We start from the raw sequence: 18,477 nt of genomic DNA, 5'->3' as shown, positions 1-18,477 counted from the left end.
TGCCAGAGGGCCTGTTTTTGGAGAAGCACTCCCCTGGTGGCAAATGTGGTTGCCCTGTGCTAACTAGGCCCCTTCTCACTGGAACCCTCCTCCTTCCAAACCCCAACCGTAGCTTGCGCCGAAGAGGAAGCCAAGCCAGCATTGCAATTCTTCGTCTTAAGCCTAGGCAAGAGATTTTACTGGCAACCAGAGCAGACTTTTAACTGTCCCTCCTTTCTGCAAGTTCTCTTCCAGAGAGTGCCTTTGCCCTAGGCTTGCTAGGTCCTGAACAAACTGCATGGAAGGATCATTAACCTAAATGACGGGGGGACGTTCAAAACGTCTATGAGAGTATGTCCTTGACTAAAATACATACATGCCCCAAAGAAGCTCCGGTAATCTTAAATTCCATAAAATGCTGTCTTCAGTGGTGCAATATAGAAGGGACCTGTTTTAACCTTCCTTCCTTTCCCCCATTTCCATGTTCCCTTCTAATAATATTGTTAAATGCCATAAGACTAAGAAGCTAGTAGTGTTATGTTTCTCTTCCTAAGGGTGTGGTATATGTTAGCAGGGATGGAATCTAGTTTCCTTAACCTCCCACTAATTTTGAAATTGAAAAGTAAGTTTTTAGTGCTGGTAAACTCACAAAGCTCCCTTGTCCTGAGTCAGATCTTTGGTCTCTCAAGATCAATATTGTAAAGAGTCCAGTAGCACCTTTAAGACTAGGCAAGGGAGGAAATATTATTGAACTAAAACTAAGAAGAAACTTGACTTTTGTCCAGCAGGTTACTTTGTAGTAAAGGAATACGCTTTATACCAAGAATTTATTTGTGGCTTTTGATGAAGCTGTGAGCCTTGCGAAACGGGACAATTTAGCCAGGCAAACCCGTTGCCAATCTCCTGCCGGGAGCAGCCGGAGAGAGTGGGCGCTCCCTCATCCTTTTGATTTGACCCTCGGCATTTATGAATAAAGCTTTGGATTGCAGCAGTGGTCTTTTGGCATGTCAGTGTGCCTTTGTTTTGGAGCACCTTTAAGACTAACCAAATTTATTGAAGTGTACGTTTTCGAGAATCACAGCTCTCTTTGTCAGATGCTTTAAAGCTTATGCTTTAATAAAGTTGGTTAGTCTTAAAGGTGCTACTGGACTCTTTACTGCTTTGCATCTACAGACCGACACGGCTAACTCCTCTGGATCTAAAATCAATATCGTCTCCTCTGCCTGGCAGCAGCTTTCCAGGATCTCAGACAGAGTTCTTTCTTATTACTTCCTGCCTGATCCTTTTAACTGGAGATGCTGGGGATTGAACCTGGCACCTTCTGCGTGCAAAGCACATGCTCTGCCACTGAGCCACAGCCCTTCACAGATGCAGAAGCTGTATCAGTACAGTGCATTTTCAGTGATTTGTATCAGTGTCCCTGTCTCTCCCCTGGCTAGCACAAGCAGCAGGTGAATAACAGAGCAAAAGTTACAGAATTCATGCAAATATCTTCTGCTTGCATAAGGTATGCAGAATTCCAGTTATGTGGAAGTTGATTTTTCCCCTCTGATGCACACATTGCCTAGTCTTGTTGCACTGAAAGGGTCATTTCTCTCTTGTTCCTTGCAGCGCCTATTGAGCTCCAGTCAGATGAGCCTGTTTCTTTCTTCCAAGGCTTGAAGCTGGTAATGAACCACGGACCCTACATCAAGTTGATCGCTGGCTTCCTTTTTACGTCTCTGGGCTTCATGGTAAGGAAGAGGGTTTTGTGGAACAATGGGTGTACTGTTTGTTCAGTTGCAAGGATAGCCTGTTTTTCCTAATGTGTTATCTTGTGGCTGGGGAAAATTGGATTCTTCTGCCTCCCCTCTTTCCCCTACTGCCAAGTAGCCCTTGAATTTGTATGGATTTGCTCAAATATCGGGGGCACCTGTTGGACATGTTCTCAAAGGCAAAGCGGCCACTTCTTTTCCTTCTCTGACCCAACAGTCTTGGGCACATCTCAAAACTCACCTAGCAGCCAAGGCTGTCTAAACTAACCAAGTCTGCAACGTGCTAAGTGCCAATGGGCTGTGTGGTGCTCCACACCTCCTTTGGCCCTGCAAGGCTTCAACGCTTCTGGAATTTGCTGCTCTAGCAATAGCATCTCTGCCCTGGCTAAGCAGCACAAAGGCATCTGAGTTTTTGTTTTTGCTTCTAACTCAATTGTGAATGGTGACATTTTCTTCCACAGTCTCACAATCTGTGGAATTCTTCCCTCTCAGCTGGCCTTCCTTCTCCTTCTTTATTCTGTAGCCTTTATCCACTAGCCTTTCTGTCTGGCTGAGACATGCATCCTCTTCTTGACTGTGCAAAACTATCATTTATATCTTAGGAGACTGCTGTCAGTTTCAAACATATTCCCCCCATGCGCCCCCCCCCCCAGTTGTGCTTTGGTGGCTGTTTGCAGGTTGAATGCAATTGAAAGGGGAAACACACAAAAAGAGACCTGGTGTTACTAGAACTGCTCTTTTTAATGGGGAATTAGCTTGCAGCCTGGGTTTTAATTTAGTGTGGATCTTAACCAACTATACCGGGGTCCCTCTCCAGAACACTCGTGTAATAAAGAGGCAGACTAATAACAATAAAACGTGTCTTTACTAGATAATGTTGCGTATGCCTAAGTTAGCACACACATACAAGATACTAAGAAATACAGAGTAGGAAAATTAGAGACGGTGGCATGAGCAGGAGTGCCCACTTGAGAGCGACGGAACTGGGTATACTCACCTAGTCACGGCGTGGAAGGAAGACGTAGCAGCGAGATGAGGTGGTCTAATGCCTGCACTAGATCCAAGAGAGTGACAGCAAGGAGTCTGGATAGGAATGGCACGCGCACCAGGTGGCCCGGGAGGCCGGCTTAAATACCCCAAAACGTACCTTGGGGCTGGTGCAGTTCCCAGTGATTCTCAGGGGTGAAACAAAGGTTTTAATAGCTCTACAACTACCCTAGATGGGCCACTTTAGAATCTGATTGTTATTGTGACACCTTGGGAAGAGGGGACAAAGGAGGGAGGGGGAAAGCTGGGCGGGTTGAATGGATGTTCCAGGACACTGGGCTTGGTCACGATGTCATCCGTTCTGGAATGTGGAGGCTGCTTTGAGATGCGTCCATTAAGTGCTTAGGATGGCTGGCAGCTTCCATTCCGGGGCGGCTATCAAGATATGCAGAGCAGGGCGAGGCTGGCCGCTGCGGACATGGTCTGCACGCTTCCACGAAATGGCTTCTCTAAGCAGGCTGTTCAGGCTGGTTTTCTGGCTGCCTGGGAACATGGCGGCCGCCTGGGCATGACTGGGGCTTGCTAGCAGGCTGCCCAGTAGTGAGGGCAAGCTTGGTGACCGGCCCGCGAGAGGCTCCCTGTGGGAACTGACCAGGGGGCACCTGGCCAGGCTCGCTGAGGGCTTTCCCTGGCTGGCACCGTGCTGCTAACAGCATGGCTCTGGGCCCAGGTGAGGCAGACGTCCATGGAGGCAGGAAACAGTATAAACAACATAGTCCATAGCAGGGACAGGAGACCGGCATAGTCCATAGGAGATAATAATGCAGGCAGGAAACTGACACGTGTGGTGGAGTTCACACATGCAGGGTAATCAGGAAACCGGTCTTTAGTGTGTCTTTAAGCAACGCAGGAAACTGACACAGTTCATTGCAGGCCTCAGAACAGGAGAGGGGGGGCTCCTTGGCAACACCGGTAACTGCACAAAACATAATTGCATCCTGACAGTGAAGGCGAGGAAAGCAAAATGTCCTTGGCTGTTGCAAAGAAACACAGTGCATGTTTTCCTTTTTGGGACAAGTACCATTTTCAGGGCCACCTCCGATAACTTCCATGTTCTCTCTTCTTTTCAGCTGCTGGAAGGCAACTTTGCCTTGTTCTGTACATACACCTTGGGATTCCGCAATGATTTCCAGAATATTCTCCTGGCCATCATGGTATGTACATCACAGTTGACACGTTCCCTTCTCTCCCATTCACCTTTTCCTAGTAATCTAGTTTACTACACTGGCTACTCATTGTTGCAACATATTAATACTGGCCATCTTCACACACATTAATACTGGCCATCTTGTAGTGGTATCTCAGGGTTCCTTATAGGCAAAGCACTTCAAAACTGCCATATAAAATGCTAGAAGTGTTTATAATGCCAATAATAATACAATATCTAACTGTGTACTTGTGGGACTAGAATGTGTAAGAATTTATTAACCCTTCGGCCCTCTCTTCTACCCCTCCCCAATCCCAAGAGTCACATAATTTTTTTAAAATTTCATTTCATTTATACCTCAATCTCCTCATGGAAGTGGCTTACAACATTCTCCTCCATTTTATCCTGCCAACAACCCTGCAAGGTAGGTCAGAGTGTAACTGGCCCAAGGTAACCCAGTGAGCTGCCATGGCAGAGTGGTTATTCAAACCTGGTTCTCCCAGCTTCTGACGGCTCTAACAGCTACGCCATGCTGACTCTCGTAAAGTGGAACTTGCTGTTGCTCTGTAAGGAGTCTTCCTCCTATTTAAGTGGCATTGGAGGAAGGCTTCTTGGAGGATGTTCAGATCCAACCCAGTGAATGGCCCAAGGTCACTGCTGTGGTAGTCTCCCCAGTGGCTATTGGGTTGGTCTAACAGCTACACCCCACTGGTTCTGGCTTTGCATGGAGCAGCCTTGGGAAATAGCAATAATTTTTAGTGACTCGTGGAGCAGTAATTAGCACCAAACTACCACTAATCCTGTATAAATGTATAGCAGCAGGGAGTGCTTCCAAGCGGTTGATTGGTGCTAAAGTACCAGTGCAATTGCGGCCGTAAGGAGAATATAGAGAAGTCAGCTATGTCCTTCTGAAGAGCTGCAGTGGATGTTGTTGTGCCGAGCTGAAAGACGGGTAACCTTAGAAGGGAAGCGTTTCCTTAACGTGGTTCCTGAAACGATACAGCCAGTGGGTAAGAACACTGCATCCTTTGTTCCTGGTTGAATCTGCTCATGAAAAGGGGTGGAGGATAAAAAGCCATGCAAATCTTCTCTGCCCAAATGCTGCCATTTTTTTTTTACCCTTAACCATGAGAAGAAAGGAGGCTTGAGTGTTTATCAGAGAGAGGCACTGAATAGAAGGAATGGGAGCCGATTTGTCTGGGAAAGGCTTTGTAGGCTGATTGATGGAGGGGGCAGGCAAAACGGGGAGGGAGCATTGTGTTTGGAAATGTTTTGCCAATGCAGAGAACCCATTGCTGGTAGGGTGGACTGACCCTCCCCCTGCATCTAAGACTCTTGAAAGCAATTCAGGCTGAAATGAAACCGAGGGCCATGAAGAAAAGAAGGCCTGTACTGTGTTAATCCATTCCCACAAAGGAGTCTGATGTGGCATGCACCGTGGTCGATTGGCGGCCTCCTCATAGCTTGATGTCCAGTATAGTGTAGTATTTGGAGTGCTTGGCTAGGATCAGGGAGATCCAGGTTCGAATCCTTCACTCTGCCACAAAAGCTTGCTGGGTGACCTTGGGCCTGTCACATATGCTCAACCTAACTCACCTCACAGGGTGGTTGTTATGATGATAAAATGGAGGAGAGGAGAATGATGTGAGCTGCTTTGGAGTCCCCATTGGGGAGAAAGGTGAGCTGTAAATGAAATAAACAAGCTGCCCACTCCCTGCCCCGCCTCTAATCTCCTCATTCTCTCGTAATTCTTGGGGAGGGTTGCATATTCAGTCTTGTGTGGTAAACTTATCCTTATCAGCTGGGACAAGAACATAATGAAGTGATCAAAGACTGAAGGTGGGTCACTTGGTTGTTCATCTTGGTCTTCTGCACCAACTACTCTATTGAAGCAGCTTCAAAGTGAGCCCAATCCATAATGTGCTCGAGTTTAAAAATGCGAAAGCTGGGATCCCTTTCTTCCCCAAGTCCCTTGTAGCATAAAAGCTAATGACTTTGCCTCAACACTTGCAAGAGATGCTAGGTCTGCTTTCCGAGACCCAGTGCTTCACTGCGAATGGCAAGTCCTAGCCTGCTTTGGTGAAGGAGAGGAAAACAGATATGCTGATTGCACTAAATTACTGTGGGAGTGCATGGATTTGGAAACCATGCACGTTTTAATTCCTCCTTAAAATCCTCCTGCATGGGAATGCGAAAGGGACCTTTTGTGGTACAATCTGCACACGTGCCCGATGGCCTGATGGAGGCCATGCTCAAACAGCATGGAAAGAGATCCACCATGCATTATACAGGTACTACGAGGTCTCTTGTCATTGCAAGTACCACTCCCCCCATGTGCACGCACATCCTGCAAGTGTTCAGCCAGCTGTTGTTCCAAACAATTCACTGCCCCGTTTTTATTTTTCGTCTGCAGCAGCTCAGACATGCTCTTAACCAGGGCTTTTTTTCAGCTGGAACGTAGTGGAACGGAGTTCCGGCACCTCTGGAAAATGGTCACATGGCCGGTGGCCCCGCCCCCTGATCTCCATACAGAGGGGAGTTTAGATTGCCCTCCGCTCCAGCGGTGCGGAGGGCAATCTAAACTCCTCTCTGTCTGGAGATCAGGGGGTGGGGCCACCAGCCATGTGACCATTTTCGCCGAGGGCAATTTAAACTTTAAAAAACTCCCTCCTTGTTCCAGCTGTCCCTAAGTGATGCCATTGTGTGGTCCTGAGTTCCACCACTGAGTTCTACCACCTCTTTTCCCAGAAAAACAGCCCTGCCCTTAACATTCAATTGAAGGGATTGTTAAGGGTTCTTTGAATGGAAAAAGTTGAGCTTCTCGTGCATTGATCATCACCTTCCACAAAACAACTGGCTAGTTTTGCAGACTGTCAGATGGGCATTGGGCACAGGCTAGCTTGAAAGCCATGGTCTCAGCAGTAATTATCTATCTGCCATGTGACAGAATGAGATTGCGGAGTTGTGGATCTGTATATCATTTCAGATGGTGATTTGGGGAGGGACTGCAGTTTTTTAAGGCTGTTTGCATGGTAGTTCTAGGGACTTTCCAGCATTTAAAAAATTATCCTGTCTGGGGAAAGGTAGCATTTTCCTTGGTGTGCTAGTTTTCCTAAATGAAGGGAGGTTTTATCTATGTGCAGGAGCATGCAAAATTATGCCTCCCCCCCACAATTAGATGTGTTGCCATCCAAACCTTTGCCATCTGTCTACCACCTGATTTGCCATAATGTGTAGAACAGCTCAGTCTGGAAGGCATTGGGAGGTGGCTAACTCTGCAAAATTCTAAAATTGGGGGATGACCTTTTTAAAGGAGCATTTCTGTAGCTGTATATCCTGCAAAAAATTGTCGGCACATGTTGTGCATGCAAATTGCTGGCAGAGGGGCACAAGTCTGCTGAACTGAAACGAGTTAAAAATAGCCATATGCAATTTGCAAATGCTGTATAAAGGCGAAATTGCTGATACCTTATTGTCATGCTCAACAAAGGGTAAGGGCATGCACATTCCATGCAGAAATCTCCCGGGTTCCATTCCTGGCATCTCCACTTTAAAGGAGACCAGGCAGAAAATTTCAAATAACCCTTCACTTTGGTGTTCTTTCTGTCTCTGCTGCTTCTTATGGGCAGAAGCTCAGGAAAGGGTCTGAAGCTTGGCTCTGTGACCTAGTCAGAGGATCATAGGCAGGAGTCCAGGCTGCTGCTACTGGCCTTTGCCTTCATGTGTGTTCTGTAGGGAGTATGAAATATATTCCAGTGGATCACAGTGGAAGCTGCCCCCAGTTTCTGTCTTTGTAGCAGAGCTGGAATTCCTGCCAGCCTTGGAAACATGGCAGAGGTCTCCCTCGCTTGGTTCTAGATGGGTGGGAATGGAGGGAAGAAGTCTAACTTGGCCGTAGCAAATTCCTGGCTTTCTGAAGAAATAGGTGTGGCCCAAGCTGCTACTCTAAAGAAATGAGGCGGGGACTTGAGGTTTGCCAAGCCCCAGAAGGAAAACTGGCATTTTTGTTTTGGAGTTTGCCACACTGGCATCTCTTCCCAGGGTTTCCGTTCCTTGGTGGAACAACAGGGATGGCTGGGAAGGAGAAACGGAAGGGAAGAATCTCTGAGTGAAAACAAAAAATAGCAAATGGCCTCACAGTCATATATTGGCAGGGGTGTACTTGTTTCCAGGGCTTTTTTTCTGAGAAAAGAGGTGGTGGAACTCAGTGGGTTGCCCTAGGAGAAAATGGTCACATGGCTGGTGGCCCCACCCCCTGATCTCCAGACAGAGGGGAGTTGAGATGGCCCTCCGTGCCAGAGGGCAATCTAAACTCCCCTCTGTCTGGAGATCAGGGGGTGGGGCCACCAGCCATGTGACCATTTTCAAGAGGTTCTGGAACTCCGTTCCACTGCGTTCCTGCTGGAAAAAAGCCCTGCTTGTTTCTTTTTACGGTTTTTCCCCATCAGCGGGAGGAAAGTACGGGAACTCCGCCCATATATGATATAATATTCATGCGAGAATGGTCACAACAGAGAGGAAGGAGGGAATGGAAAACGAGTGTGAGCCCAGCTTTTTGGGCTTCCGCTCACAAGGAAATGAGATGGAGGGGTTAAACCAGAGATGGCACCACATTGGTGGATTTTCAGGAGGGATTTGAATGATGAGGGGCATCTTCCTCTTCTCTAGGGAGAGAATTTGGGACAAAACTGGCAGTGAGGAAGACCAAGTAGAGCCCCTTGGAATAGCAGGGCTGGAACCGCCGGCCAGGAATATTTAGGGAAGCAGAGGCAGCTCCTCAAAGAGCACTTAAGATAATGTGTGGATACTGGATGTGGAAGGTGGTGGGGAGCTAATGAAGGACCTGCTGACCAGGCAGCATGGGGGAGGTAAGTGGTCAGTGGTTTGCACGTCATCTCTGACTCTACCTTGCCATTATGGGATCAAATAGTAATACATAGTGACTGTGAAAACTTTGATTACTGGTTAGGCTTGCCGCGAAAATGAAAGAAAGCATTTCCACACACATGTGCAGGATTGGGGCTGTGGAACTGGGGAGCAGCAGCAGCAGCTCCTCTGGATCAACTTGTGTGAAGGCAGGAGGGTCTGGGCTTGCCGAGGCAACGTGGCAGCTTGCCCTTCCCCTCTTTACGCAGTGTTGCTGCTGAGGCTGCCATTTGGCTGACGGTGTAATTATGGTGTTTTTATCCCCTCCTCCTTTTTGCTGTCTTGCAGCTCTCTGCCACTCTGACCATCCCATTCTGGCAGTGGTTTCTCACTCGCTTTGGAAAGAAAACGGCAGTCTACATTGGCATCTCGGTGAGTAAACACAATCTAGCGGAGAAGGGACGGCGTAAAGATGGCTTACGGCTCTAGTTGCCAAGCCTCTCAAGGAGCCAGAACAAGCAGATCGAGTCTGAAGCATCTCGCTTGGTGCTGCCAGGACAATAACAATTAAAAAAATACCAGCTCGAAGACTTTCTGGGCAGCTTCTGAATAAATGTGGGGTAGGCCTCATCCAAACTGCTAAGAGCAAGAACTGAACAGCATGAAGCAATGAATGAATGCCCTTAATAGGCCCCTTCGAGGGTCTCTTCAGTCATTATTCTTATTGGCTTTAGCCCTGTTCCTTTCTGTGGAAACTGGGGAGACAAAGACTTACGCAAATGGCATCCTAAACTGCTATCGCAACATTATGGGACACTCTAGGATTTCTTGAAACTCTATGGCAACCACAGCATTTTGGGAAGATTCTAGATATCTCACAATAATAATAATAATAACATTCGATTTATATACCACCCTTCAGGACAACTTAATGCCCACTCAAAACGGTTTACAAAATATGCTATTATTATCCCCACAACAAAACACCCTGTGAGGTGGGTGGGGCTGAGAGACCTACGACTAGCCCAAGGTCACCCAGCTGGCTTCAAGCGGAGGAGTGGGAAATCAAACCCGGCTCTTCAGATTAGAGTTCCACGCTCTTAACCACTACACCAAACCGGCCATGACATCATTTCCAGCTGTGCAGCCAGAAGTGGTGTTGTGGGTGCTCTTCCCCCCATGGCTAGGACCATGGCTTGGAGGTTGCTCACTAAAGCAGGCAACCTGGCCTCCCTATGTCTTCCTCATGACAGGACAGGTAGCATAACTATGAGAGTTAATTCCTCTAATAACAATCCCCAGTGTGGTGTCCATTAATGTCCTGCTGCCTTCTGGTAGTTTCCTGAGGCCTATTTGTTTCTTTCCCGAATTCCAAAGCAGAGAGCTAATTTCTAGCTTTCTTCTACCTTTTCAGAGCACAGTGTGTCTACACGTGTGCTTTAGAAGAACCCAGGCAACATCACCTTTGGGTCTGCATGGAGCACTGTTTCAGAAATAGCTGCCTCTGTCCTAGCAGGATGCATAGTGTGGAACCTCCAAATGTTTTCTGATTGTCCTTTCCTGGCTGCCATTTTGTGGTTAACCTGCTCGTGGTAGTCATTTTGTAATGGTGCTCCTTCCTCTTCTCAAATTCCAGAAGTGCCCACCAGCACCACAAAATTGGAGGACTCTTGCTTCATAAGATGTCCAAGGCCCACTGATATACTGGTGGCTAACTATCCTTGGCCCTTCCTCCTCAGCAAATAAAAGTAGTATTGATGGAGGTGGATTAAATTTGACTTAAAAAAATAATTTAGTTAAATTAATAGGCCATCTTCTCCTGCCCCAGAAAACCCTCTGTTCTCACACCTTCCTCATCCACCTGCCCATGAAAGTTTCCCCTTCCCTTTCTAGAGGTATTGTTTACTCTGGCTCAGTGCTTCAGTCTCTCCTTTTGGTTCCACTCTGGTCTAGAAACCAGGTAATAATAAAAGCAAAAGAGTCCCATTGCTCCTAACCACTACACCAAACTGGCTCTCAAACTGATATGAACCTAGAATGGTAGGAAGAGGAGGGATGGCCATATAGGATACTCCAAACTATAGTTTGGTCATTGGGAGAAGGGTTGCCATCCTCCAGGTGGGGCCTGGAGATCTCCTGGAATACTACTCATCTTCAGAATAGAGAGATTAGTTCCCCTGGAGAAAATAGCTGCTTTGGAGGCTGGACCCCCTCTAGCATTATACCTCCAAGTGGAGCCTGGAGAACTCCCAGAATCATCACAGATCTCTCAGCAACCGCAATCAGATCACCTGTTTTGGAACTCTATGGCATTATACCCTGTCCTTCTCAGGCTCCACACCCAAATCTCCAGAAATTTCCTAACCCGGAATTGGCAACCCTAATTGTGAAGCATAATGTCTGAATCAGACCCAGGGGTTGCTTGCTTGGACTTGTTAGCATAAAAATGAGAGAGCCCCATGTATGGGCAATGTTTCAGATGTTATCAATACACAAAAATATCAATAAAGCTCTTAAATGAAGTGTCTACAATGATAATCTCTTTCTCTTGTTCTGCAGTCAGCCATGCCATTCCTCATCTTGGTTGTGATTCTGAAAAGTAACCTTGTTGTAACTTACATTGTCGCTGTTGCAGCCGGGATCAGTGTAGCTGCTGCCTTCCTTTTGCCATGGTAAGTGCATTTACAGTTAATTATAGAACTATGCTTTCATTTCATGTTTCTTGAGAAACTCCAAACTCTGTGATAAAATGCGAAAGTCCAGTAGCACCTATAAGACTAACAAAATTTGTGACATGGTGTGAGCTGTTGTGAGCCACAGCTCACTTGGTACAGCCAGAATGACATTCTAGCTGTATCTGAAGAAGTGTGCTGTGGCTCATGACAGCTCATACCGTACCACAAATTCTGTTAGTCTTATAGGTGCTACTGGACTCTTCCTCTTTTCTACTGCTACAGACATACTAACATGGCTACCTATCTTGATCTATCTGTGATAAAATAGAAGGGTTGAGGCCGAGTCGTAGTGTTTGTGTTCTGCATGGAGAAAGTCCCTGGTTTGACCCTTTATTACCTCAAGAAGGATCTCTGGTAAAGAATGGTGGGTAAGACCTTTCTTTGTCAGAGATCCTGGACAGCCACTTTCAGAAGATAAAACCAAGCTAAACGGACCCAGCTTTTTTCAGACAGTTCTTCATACAACACACAGTTAACTTGTGGAACTCACTGCCACAAGATACAGTGACATCCACTAGTTTTTAGAGGGATTTGGGCGATAGGCCTATCAATGGCTTCCATGTTCAAATGCAGTAGATCTCTGTGGAAAACAGAGTGCTGGACTAGATGGACCGTGGGTCCAACCCAATAGAGCTGCTCTTATGGTCTTCGGTGGAACTGTTTTCACAGACCCTTATATAGGAAATCCAGGTCTGCCTAGGGTCTTCTGCATATTTTGCCTTTTCTGCATCCAATCCTGCAAGATTTAAACGATGGGCATTTCCCCCAGCTAGTGGTTACATTTCCCCCACCTATAATTTGAAAGGGGAGCATGTTTGACAACTTCCTTCATCTTTGTGTAGGTCCATGTTGCCAGATGTTGTGGATGACTTCAAGCTTCAGCATCCGGATTCCGCTGGGCACGAAGCAATCTTCTTCTCCTTCTATGTCTTCTTCACCAAGTTTGCTTCTGGAGTGTCTCTTGGGATCTCCACCCTCAGTTTAGAGTAAGTCCCTCTTTCTGTGTGCTGGATGATGTTATTTTTATAGCCATTTCAGAATGAGGCCATCTAGCTAAATCTAATGGGTGGGAAGTAATCTGTTGGTGTCTTCTCTTGAAAAATGGCAGCAGAAGGGCATCTTGTCGCATCTTGAAACCTGGCTAATTTATTGAGTCACAAACCTGCTAGTCTTTAAGTCATTACAAAGACTTTTACTTGTGGCTTTAAATGTAGCATCTCAGGACAGGCTTTGTTTTCTTGACCCACCTCAAAAAATCTAATTATATCTGAGAGAGGCTTCTTGGATATGGTAGTGGTATAGTAGGAGAAACTGAAGATCAGTTTTGGTAAAGTGGTCCATGTGTGTGTATATATATATATATATATATTAATTTTGAGATGCTCTACAAATAAATAAGCTAACATGTTCTGCTTCCACAGCTTTGCTGGATACAAGACCCGGGGCTGCAACCAACCAGAGGAGGTGCATTTGACCCTGAAGATGCTCGTCTCAGCTGCTCCTGTGGCTTTGATCATCGTTGGCCTCCTACTCTTCAAGTTGTACCCCATTGATGAGGAGAGGCGAAGGAAAAACAAGAAGGCACTGCAGGATTTACGGTGAGTTCCCTGCTTGCAACTGGAGAAGAGGAAAGTGGAAAGCCATAGAACAGCAGGGGCACACAGCTCTCCAAGTGAGGTTCCTGTCTGGGATTCCTGTTCTATGGGTCATCCACTCCACCAGAAAGTAAAGGAGTGACGTTTGCACGTAGTAATGTGTTCGGTTCAGAACCCATCACTACAGATGCTGGGTCCCTGCATATCTTTCAAGTAATGTGTTGGCCTCCCCGTTTTACAGATTGGGCTCAGGAAGGGCTTCAGAGAACAGTGGCTGGCAAAGGAGCTAGAATTTTGCACTCTGTATTGTGCATCTGTAGAAGTTGCTGTTAATGATAGCAGACTGATTGTATTTGCATACTTTATTTAACAATAGAAAAAGCAAACATGCATAACTACTATAAATCTCCCCTCCCCTCCCACCCCAATACATCGCATGTTCTCATCACTGCGGCAATTTGAACATATTGCCTTATTTGTTTGTTTCTCCCAACTTAGTAGTTTTTGTTCCCCCCCCAAAAAAAATTACACGTCACCATCCCTCCAAAAAGGATCCTCTTTTTGTCTCCCCTGCCAAGTCCTGACTTGCTGTGACAATTTATTAATAATTATAAAGTTTCACACTCTATGAGGCAAGGGGTTCAAGTGAAACTTCTGGGGACTTGCTCATCGTGTTAGCTTTATTGCTCAAAATACAGCTGGCATCTAATGGCATGTTGCCAACTGGGTGTTGAGTGTCTCTGATGCAGCAGTCTGAAAAAAAATATAAGGGGGCTAAATATAAAATGCTGAGTAATCCTGTCTGTTTAGGTTGGCAGATGCATTTCTCTGGTTTCCTATTTTGACCTCTGGTGGTCCTTTTTTTCCTCCTCCCTCTGTGAAACTTAACACATACCAGGGAGCAAGCAAACGTACTGACAAAAAGATATCATCAAAGATAGACACCTGTAAGTGCCAAGTAGGAAGTCTCATGCAGGTGAATAAAAACAAACACCATAATATTCCCTTTCATTGTGAAGAACAAGAACAAAATCTGTGTTAATAATACCTTTTATTCAGACCAGCCAAATAACTCTGTGCAAGTTCTTCATCACCAGAGCCCTTCACCAGACTGGATGTTTTCCAAAATTTAGAAGATAGATATTACACAGATCTGGTTCTTCTCTTCTCTTCTCTTCTCTTCTCTTCTCTTCTCTTCTCTTCTCTTCTCTTCTCTTCTCTTCTCTTCTCTTCTCTTCTCTGTTCTTCCGTTCTTCCTTTCTTTCTCTGGATAAACACAACCCCCAAATGACAGTGGTGGAAACAGCAATATCCACTAATGAAATTGACACTGCATCCGCAGACAGGAAACCAAAATCTGTCTTAAAGAAGGAAAAGATCATCCTTATGCAAAGACTTCTTGTATCAGCTATTGTGTATGGCCTGCCTGTAATATTGCACAGTAACATTCATATGGGGAGACTTTGTACCAAGTCCACAGGTAAAATTCAAATGAATGCAGTAAGATACAAATCTAATTATGTCCCTCATAATTTTTTAAAAATCTGTCCCCCCTCCCCCGCCCAGCTCTTGCCACTCTGTGCCATAAATAAGGAGCACGCTGCTTGCCTTCCTTTGCTTTATCCCTGCTAAGTGGGGATCTTTAAAAAAAATCCTGAAAGAGTTAGGTGCCTGGCACAAAAGCAGTAGGTTCTTGAACTCTTAATCTAATAAGGAGAAATGGATATGGGAAAGTCTTGGGGCGGCTTACATGGCCCATCCCATCATTGAGGAAATAATGTCATCTCAAAAGCCTCTGTGATAATGCGGAAGTTGAACCAGGTTACCTTGCTAGGTTGAAAGTACCATGTGAACAGAATGCCATTTTTCCAACATGAATAAAGCTGTAGTAAAGTGGACACTTCTACAAAGAGACTAGTGCTGTAATTTATGGCTTTGCTTACTGTATGTATTACTGTGTACTAGTTACTGTATAGTTCTCTAATTCCTGCAATCCAGTTTTTGCATTTCTTGAGTCGTATACTGTGTTTATTGCATTGTTTTCTAACTTCACAATCCAGTTTTATTACCATATTTATTATGTCTTACACTTTTCCTATTGTGCTACTAAATTTTGTATCCACCTTGAGTCTCAGAGAGGAGAGACTCTGTACTGGAATAGATCAGAAACAGTCCGCCGAGTATCTATTTCAGTGTCCCAAGTTAGGAAGTCCCAAAGGCTTTGGTGACTTTACAGACCTCTGGGGAACGTCTCACTTCCCATTGGCAGGCATAGCTGTCAGCTTCTTGAGCTGAAAGAAAGAAGAGTCCCTTGTATCAGCCAAGCTCTATGGAGGGCAAGAAGAGCCAGGAAAAGTCTGGCCAACCAGATTCCAAAAGTTGACCACCATGGGTCTAGACAATGAAGGCCGAGCCAGATGATTGCTGGTGACAATTTCAGACTGAGAACAATGTTGCTCCATGCTGAGGCTGGTGGTATGATGTAAAACAAGTATATAGCTTTTAAGCAGTAGGATAGATCCAGGCATTTTTCAGCCTAAAGAGCCTTCCTCCAACTCAAACATAAATTGGAGGAAGGCTCCTTAGAGGAAGGTTGAGCCAGAAGGAAAGGTGAGGTATAAATATTTAAATCTATTTATTTATAAATGTTTTTGTTTGTTATTTATAGTCTGCCTTTCTGACTGAAACTCAAGGTGGATTTTGCTCAGTAAGAGTGGTAGGATAGGGTCCACCCCAGGAGCTGTGTTAATTGGATTCCAAACCCTCGGCCTTGCTGGCAGTCAGACTTGTGTCTGTGACTTGTGTCCGTCTCTCACAACTTATGGAGGAATTGAGGACAAATTCAGTGAAGGAAATATTTGCCACACAAATTTCTTTACACTGAGGACATAGGTCCATGTTGTGAAACAGCTGGCAGCCATGAGGTGGGGTGAAATGTTCTCCGGCCTAAGGGAGTAATGGAAAACTGTAACGCTCTTTCATTTCGCTTCCAGAACTGGGATAGTTTGATCATAAGTGTGTGTGGGTTTATTTGAATTTTAACTTTATTCTCAATTCCTTCCTTTCCCCAGAGAGGAAGAAAGCAGTAACAGCAGCTCTGAGTCGGACTCCACAGAGCTAGCCAGCATCGTTTGACCCCGGCTTTCCTTCGTTTCACTTGTTTACACACTGGGGGACCTTTAGACAGGAAGGGGCGGGTGCAGCCTCTGTCGCACAGGAACGATGCTGACTTATTCCCACAGAGGGGAGTATTCTGCGACATCCTTCTGGAATGTTCTGGAGAAACAGCCAAACACTGGTCTATGTTGTGCCTGCATATGGGATTTCACTCAGCACTGATCGTATGTGTGTACAATGCAGGACAGTATTCAGTGCTGCGGTAAAGGTACCTCTTGATGAAATAAACACTGATGCCAAGCCGAATTTAGTTTGCACATGACACATGTCTTTGGAGCGGTGATATTCTAAGGGTGTTGCTACCCCTTGCCAACCCCACTAATCCACCTGATACCATTGGCACTGAGTACAAGCGCAAGTCTCTGTGGTACCATTAACTTTATTATTATTTTTATTATTATTGTTATTTGTATTGTGGACCCATATGGTGCTACTTAGTGTATATTACACTATGGGCAAGGTGAACCCACCAAACTGAACCTCGTACAGGTTTGTAAATCAGACATGACTAATGTAGAAATATCAAGTGTTTTGCTGTTTTTATGTTTGTGTGTGCGTGCGTGTGTGTGCATGTAGAGAGCCTAATTAATTGAAATAACTTAATTTTGTTGTAAATACAAACTTGTTTTTTCCTCCAATTTGTATATATCTGTACAGCAAGATGACTGTGAAACTATTAATATAGTTGTAATTAAAATGCAGAAATGACATCCACATTGTCTGCGCATATGTGCCTGTAGAAGAACTGGAAATCGTTTTACTAACTTTATCTGTGCCCTGCTTTTTCTTCCAATGGGGACTCCAAGAACCTTATATTGTTCTTCCCGCCACCACTGTATCCTCACAACAACCCTGTGAGGTTGGTTAGGCCGAGAGTCTATGACTGGCCCCAGGTCGACCAGCAAGCTTCCATGGCAGAGTGGAGATTCAAACCTGAGCTTAGCCTGATGCTTTAACCACTATACCATGCTGGCTTTATGCAAACTGGGCAACATTGCTAGTATTTTATGGGAATTGCATCTCTTCTGGTTGCCCTGAGGCTGAAGAATAATTTGTGGCAGGGGTTCAGAAGTTCCCAATCCCTGATGCTTGATGGCCTGGACTCTAATGGCAAGGAATGGGAGAGAGGAGTCTTATACTCTGGAGCTATCTTCAGCAAAGATGCTAGGTAGGTCTGCCAGGACAAAGGGCTAGGGTGTGTTTTTTTATAGAAGAGCAATTAGAATCCCAGGGTGAGGGGCCCAGAATAGTAGGAAGAGGTGGGCAATTTTTCTAGCTGGTATGTGCACAAAAATGACACTCTAAAGTGTGTCCTAGTAGTTTCTCGTATGTATCTCCTTATCAATCTGTACCTGACCTTTCAAAAACTTGGCGTTCTAAAGTCCTAAACAAGGTGTATCTGATGAGGAAGTAAGAAGCACAGAAATTTAGGGTTGTGTTCTGCAATAAGAGCCACTGTCCTTAAACGTAATTATTCCTCTTTTAAAAGCCACCTTAAGTCAAGGGGCCAAGCTCAGGTGTGTACATTCATAATGCCCCGATCTGGGTAGCCCAGGCAAGCCTGATCTCTTCAGACCTCAGAAGCTAAGCAGAGTGGGCCTTGGTTAGTAATTGGACGGGAGACCTCAAAAAAGGAAAGACCAGAGTTGCTGTGCAGAGGCAGGCAATAGCAAACCACCTCTAGTCACTTGTTCTGAAAACTCCAGCAGAGGTTGCCATTAGTCCGCTATGACATGACAGTACTTTCCATCACCTCCATATACAGAACAGTCCCCTGACTAGCTTTCCAATTTCTGCCCGGGAAGCCTATAAACTCAAACCAGAGGCACTAGGCAGCTGTACTTACCTTTTTCCTTATTAGCTACAGTGGCATGGGGAAAGGGCTAAGCACTTTCATTTTCCACAAATGCACCTTCCCAAGCCTGGTTTTGACACTTTAAAATAAAAACCAAATTTTGGCCGTTTGGTTTTCAACATTTTATGTACCACCTTTTCTCATTAATTTCAGGGCTGCTAACAATCGCGCAAGTTGCAAGGATGTTATGTGCGTCTTGGTGTAATGCTGAGACTCCTTGTGCTTGTCGAATGTCCCATGTGCTCACATCCGACATGAAATTTCCATTAACAAGTCAGACCCCTGGTCTATTTAGTTCAATTATTTTCTTTGACTGGCAGTG

The 18,477-nt window shown here is 45.4% G+C and overlaps 1 protein-coding gene across 2 annotated transcripts in view; it reads left to right on the top strand.

Moving 5' to 3' along the window:
• MFSD2A (MFSD2 lysolipid transporter A, lysophospholipid) overlaps positions 1–17,014 on the top strand; it is a 40,858-nt gene extending 23,844 nt beyond the window's left edge. For both annotated transcript variants that reach the window (XM_054999282.1, XM_054999283.1), the window contains 7 exons: positions 1,591–1,712; positions 3,851–3,934; positions 9,142–9,225; positions 11,353–11,465; positions 12,371–12,514; positions 12,950–13,126; positions 16,195–17,014. In XM_054999282.1, the coding sequence (XP_054855257.1) occupies positions 1,591–1,712; positions 3,851–3,934; positions 9,142–9,225; positions 11,353–11,465; positions 12,371–12,514; positions 12,950–13,126; positions 16,195–16,258 (788 nt within the window). In that variant the 3' untranslated portion in view covers positions 16,259–17,014. The remainder of the gene's footprint in view (positions 1–1,590; positions 1,713–3,850; positions 3,935–9,141; positions 9,226–11,352; positions 11,466–12,370; positions 12,515–12,949; positions 13,127–16,194) is intronic.
• Positions 17,015–18,477: the final 1,463 nt, after the last annotated feature.

Source organism: Eublepharis macularius, chromosome 15 (genome assembly GCF_028583425.1).
Source record: "Eublepharis macularius isolate TG4126 chromosome 15, MPM_Emac_v1.0, whole genome shotgun sequence".
NCBI lineage: Eukaryota > Metazoa > Chordata > Lepidosauria > Squamata > Eublepharidae > Eublepharis > Eublepharis macularius.
This window is presented reverse-complemented; position numbering and strand designations above follow the sequence as displayed.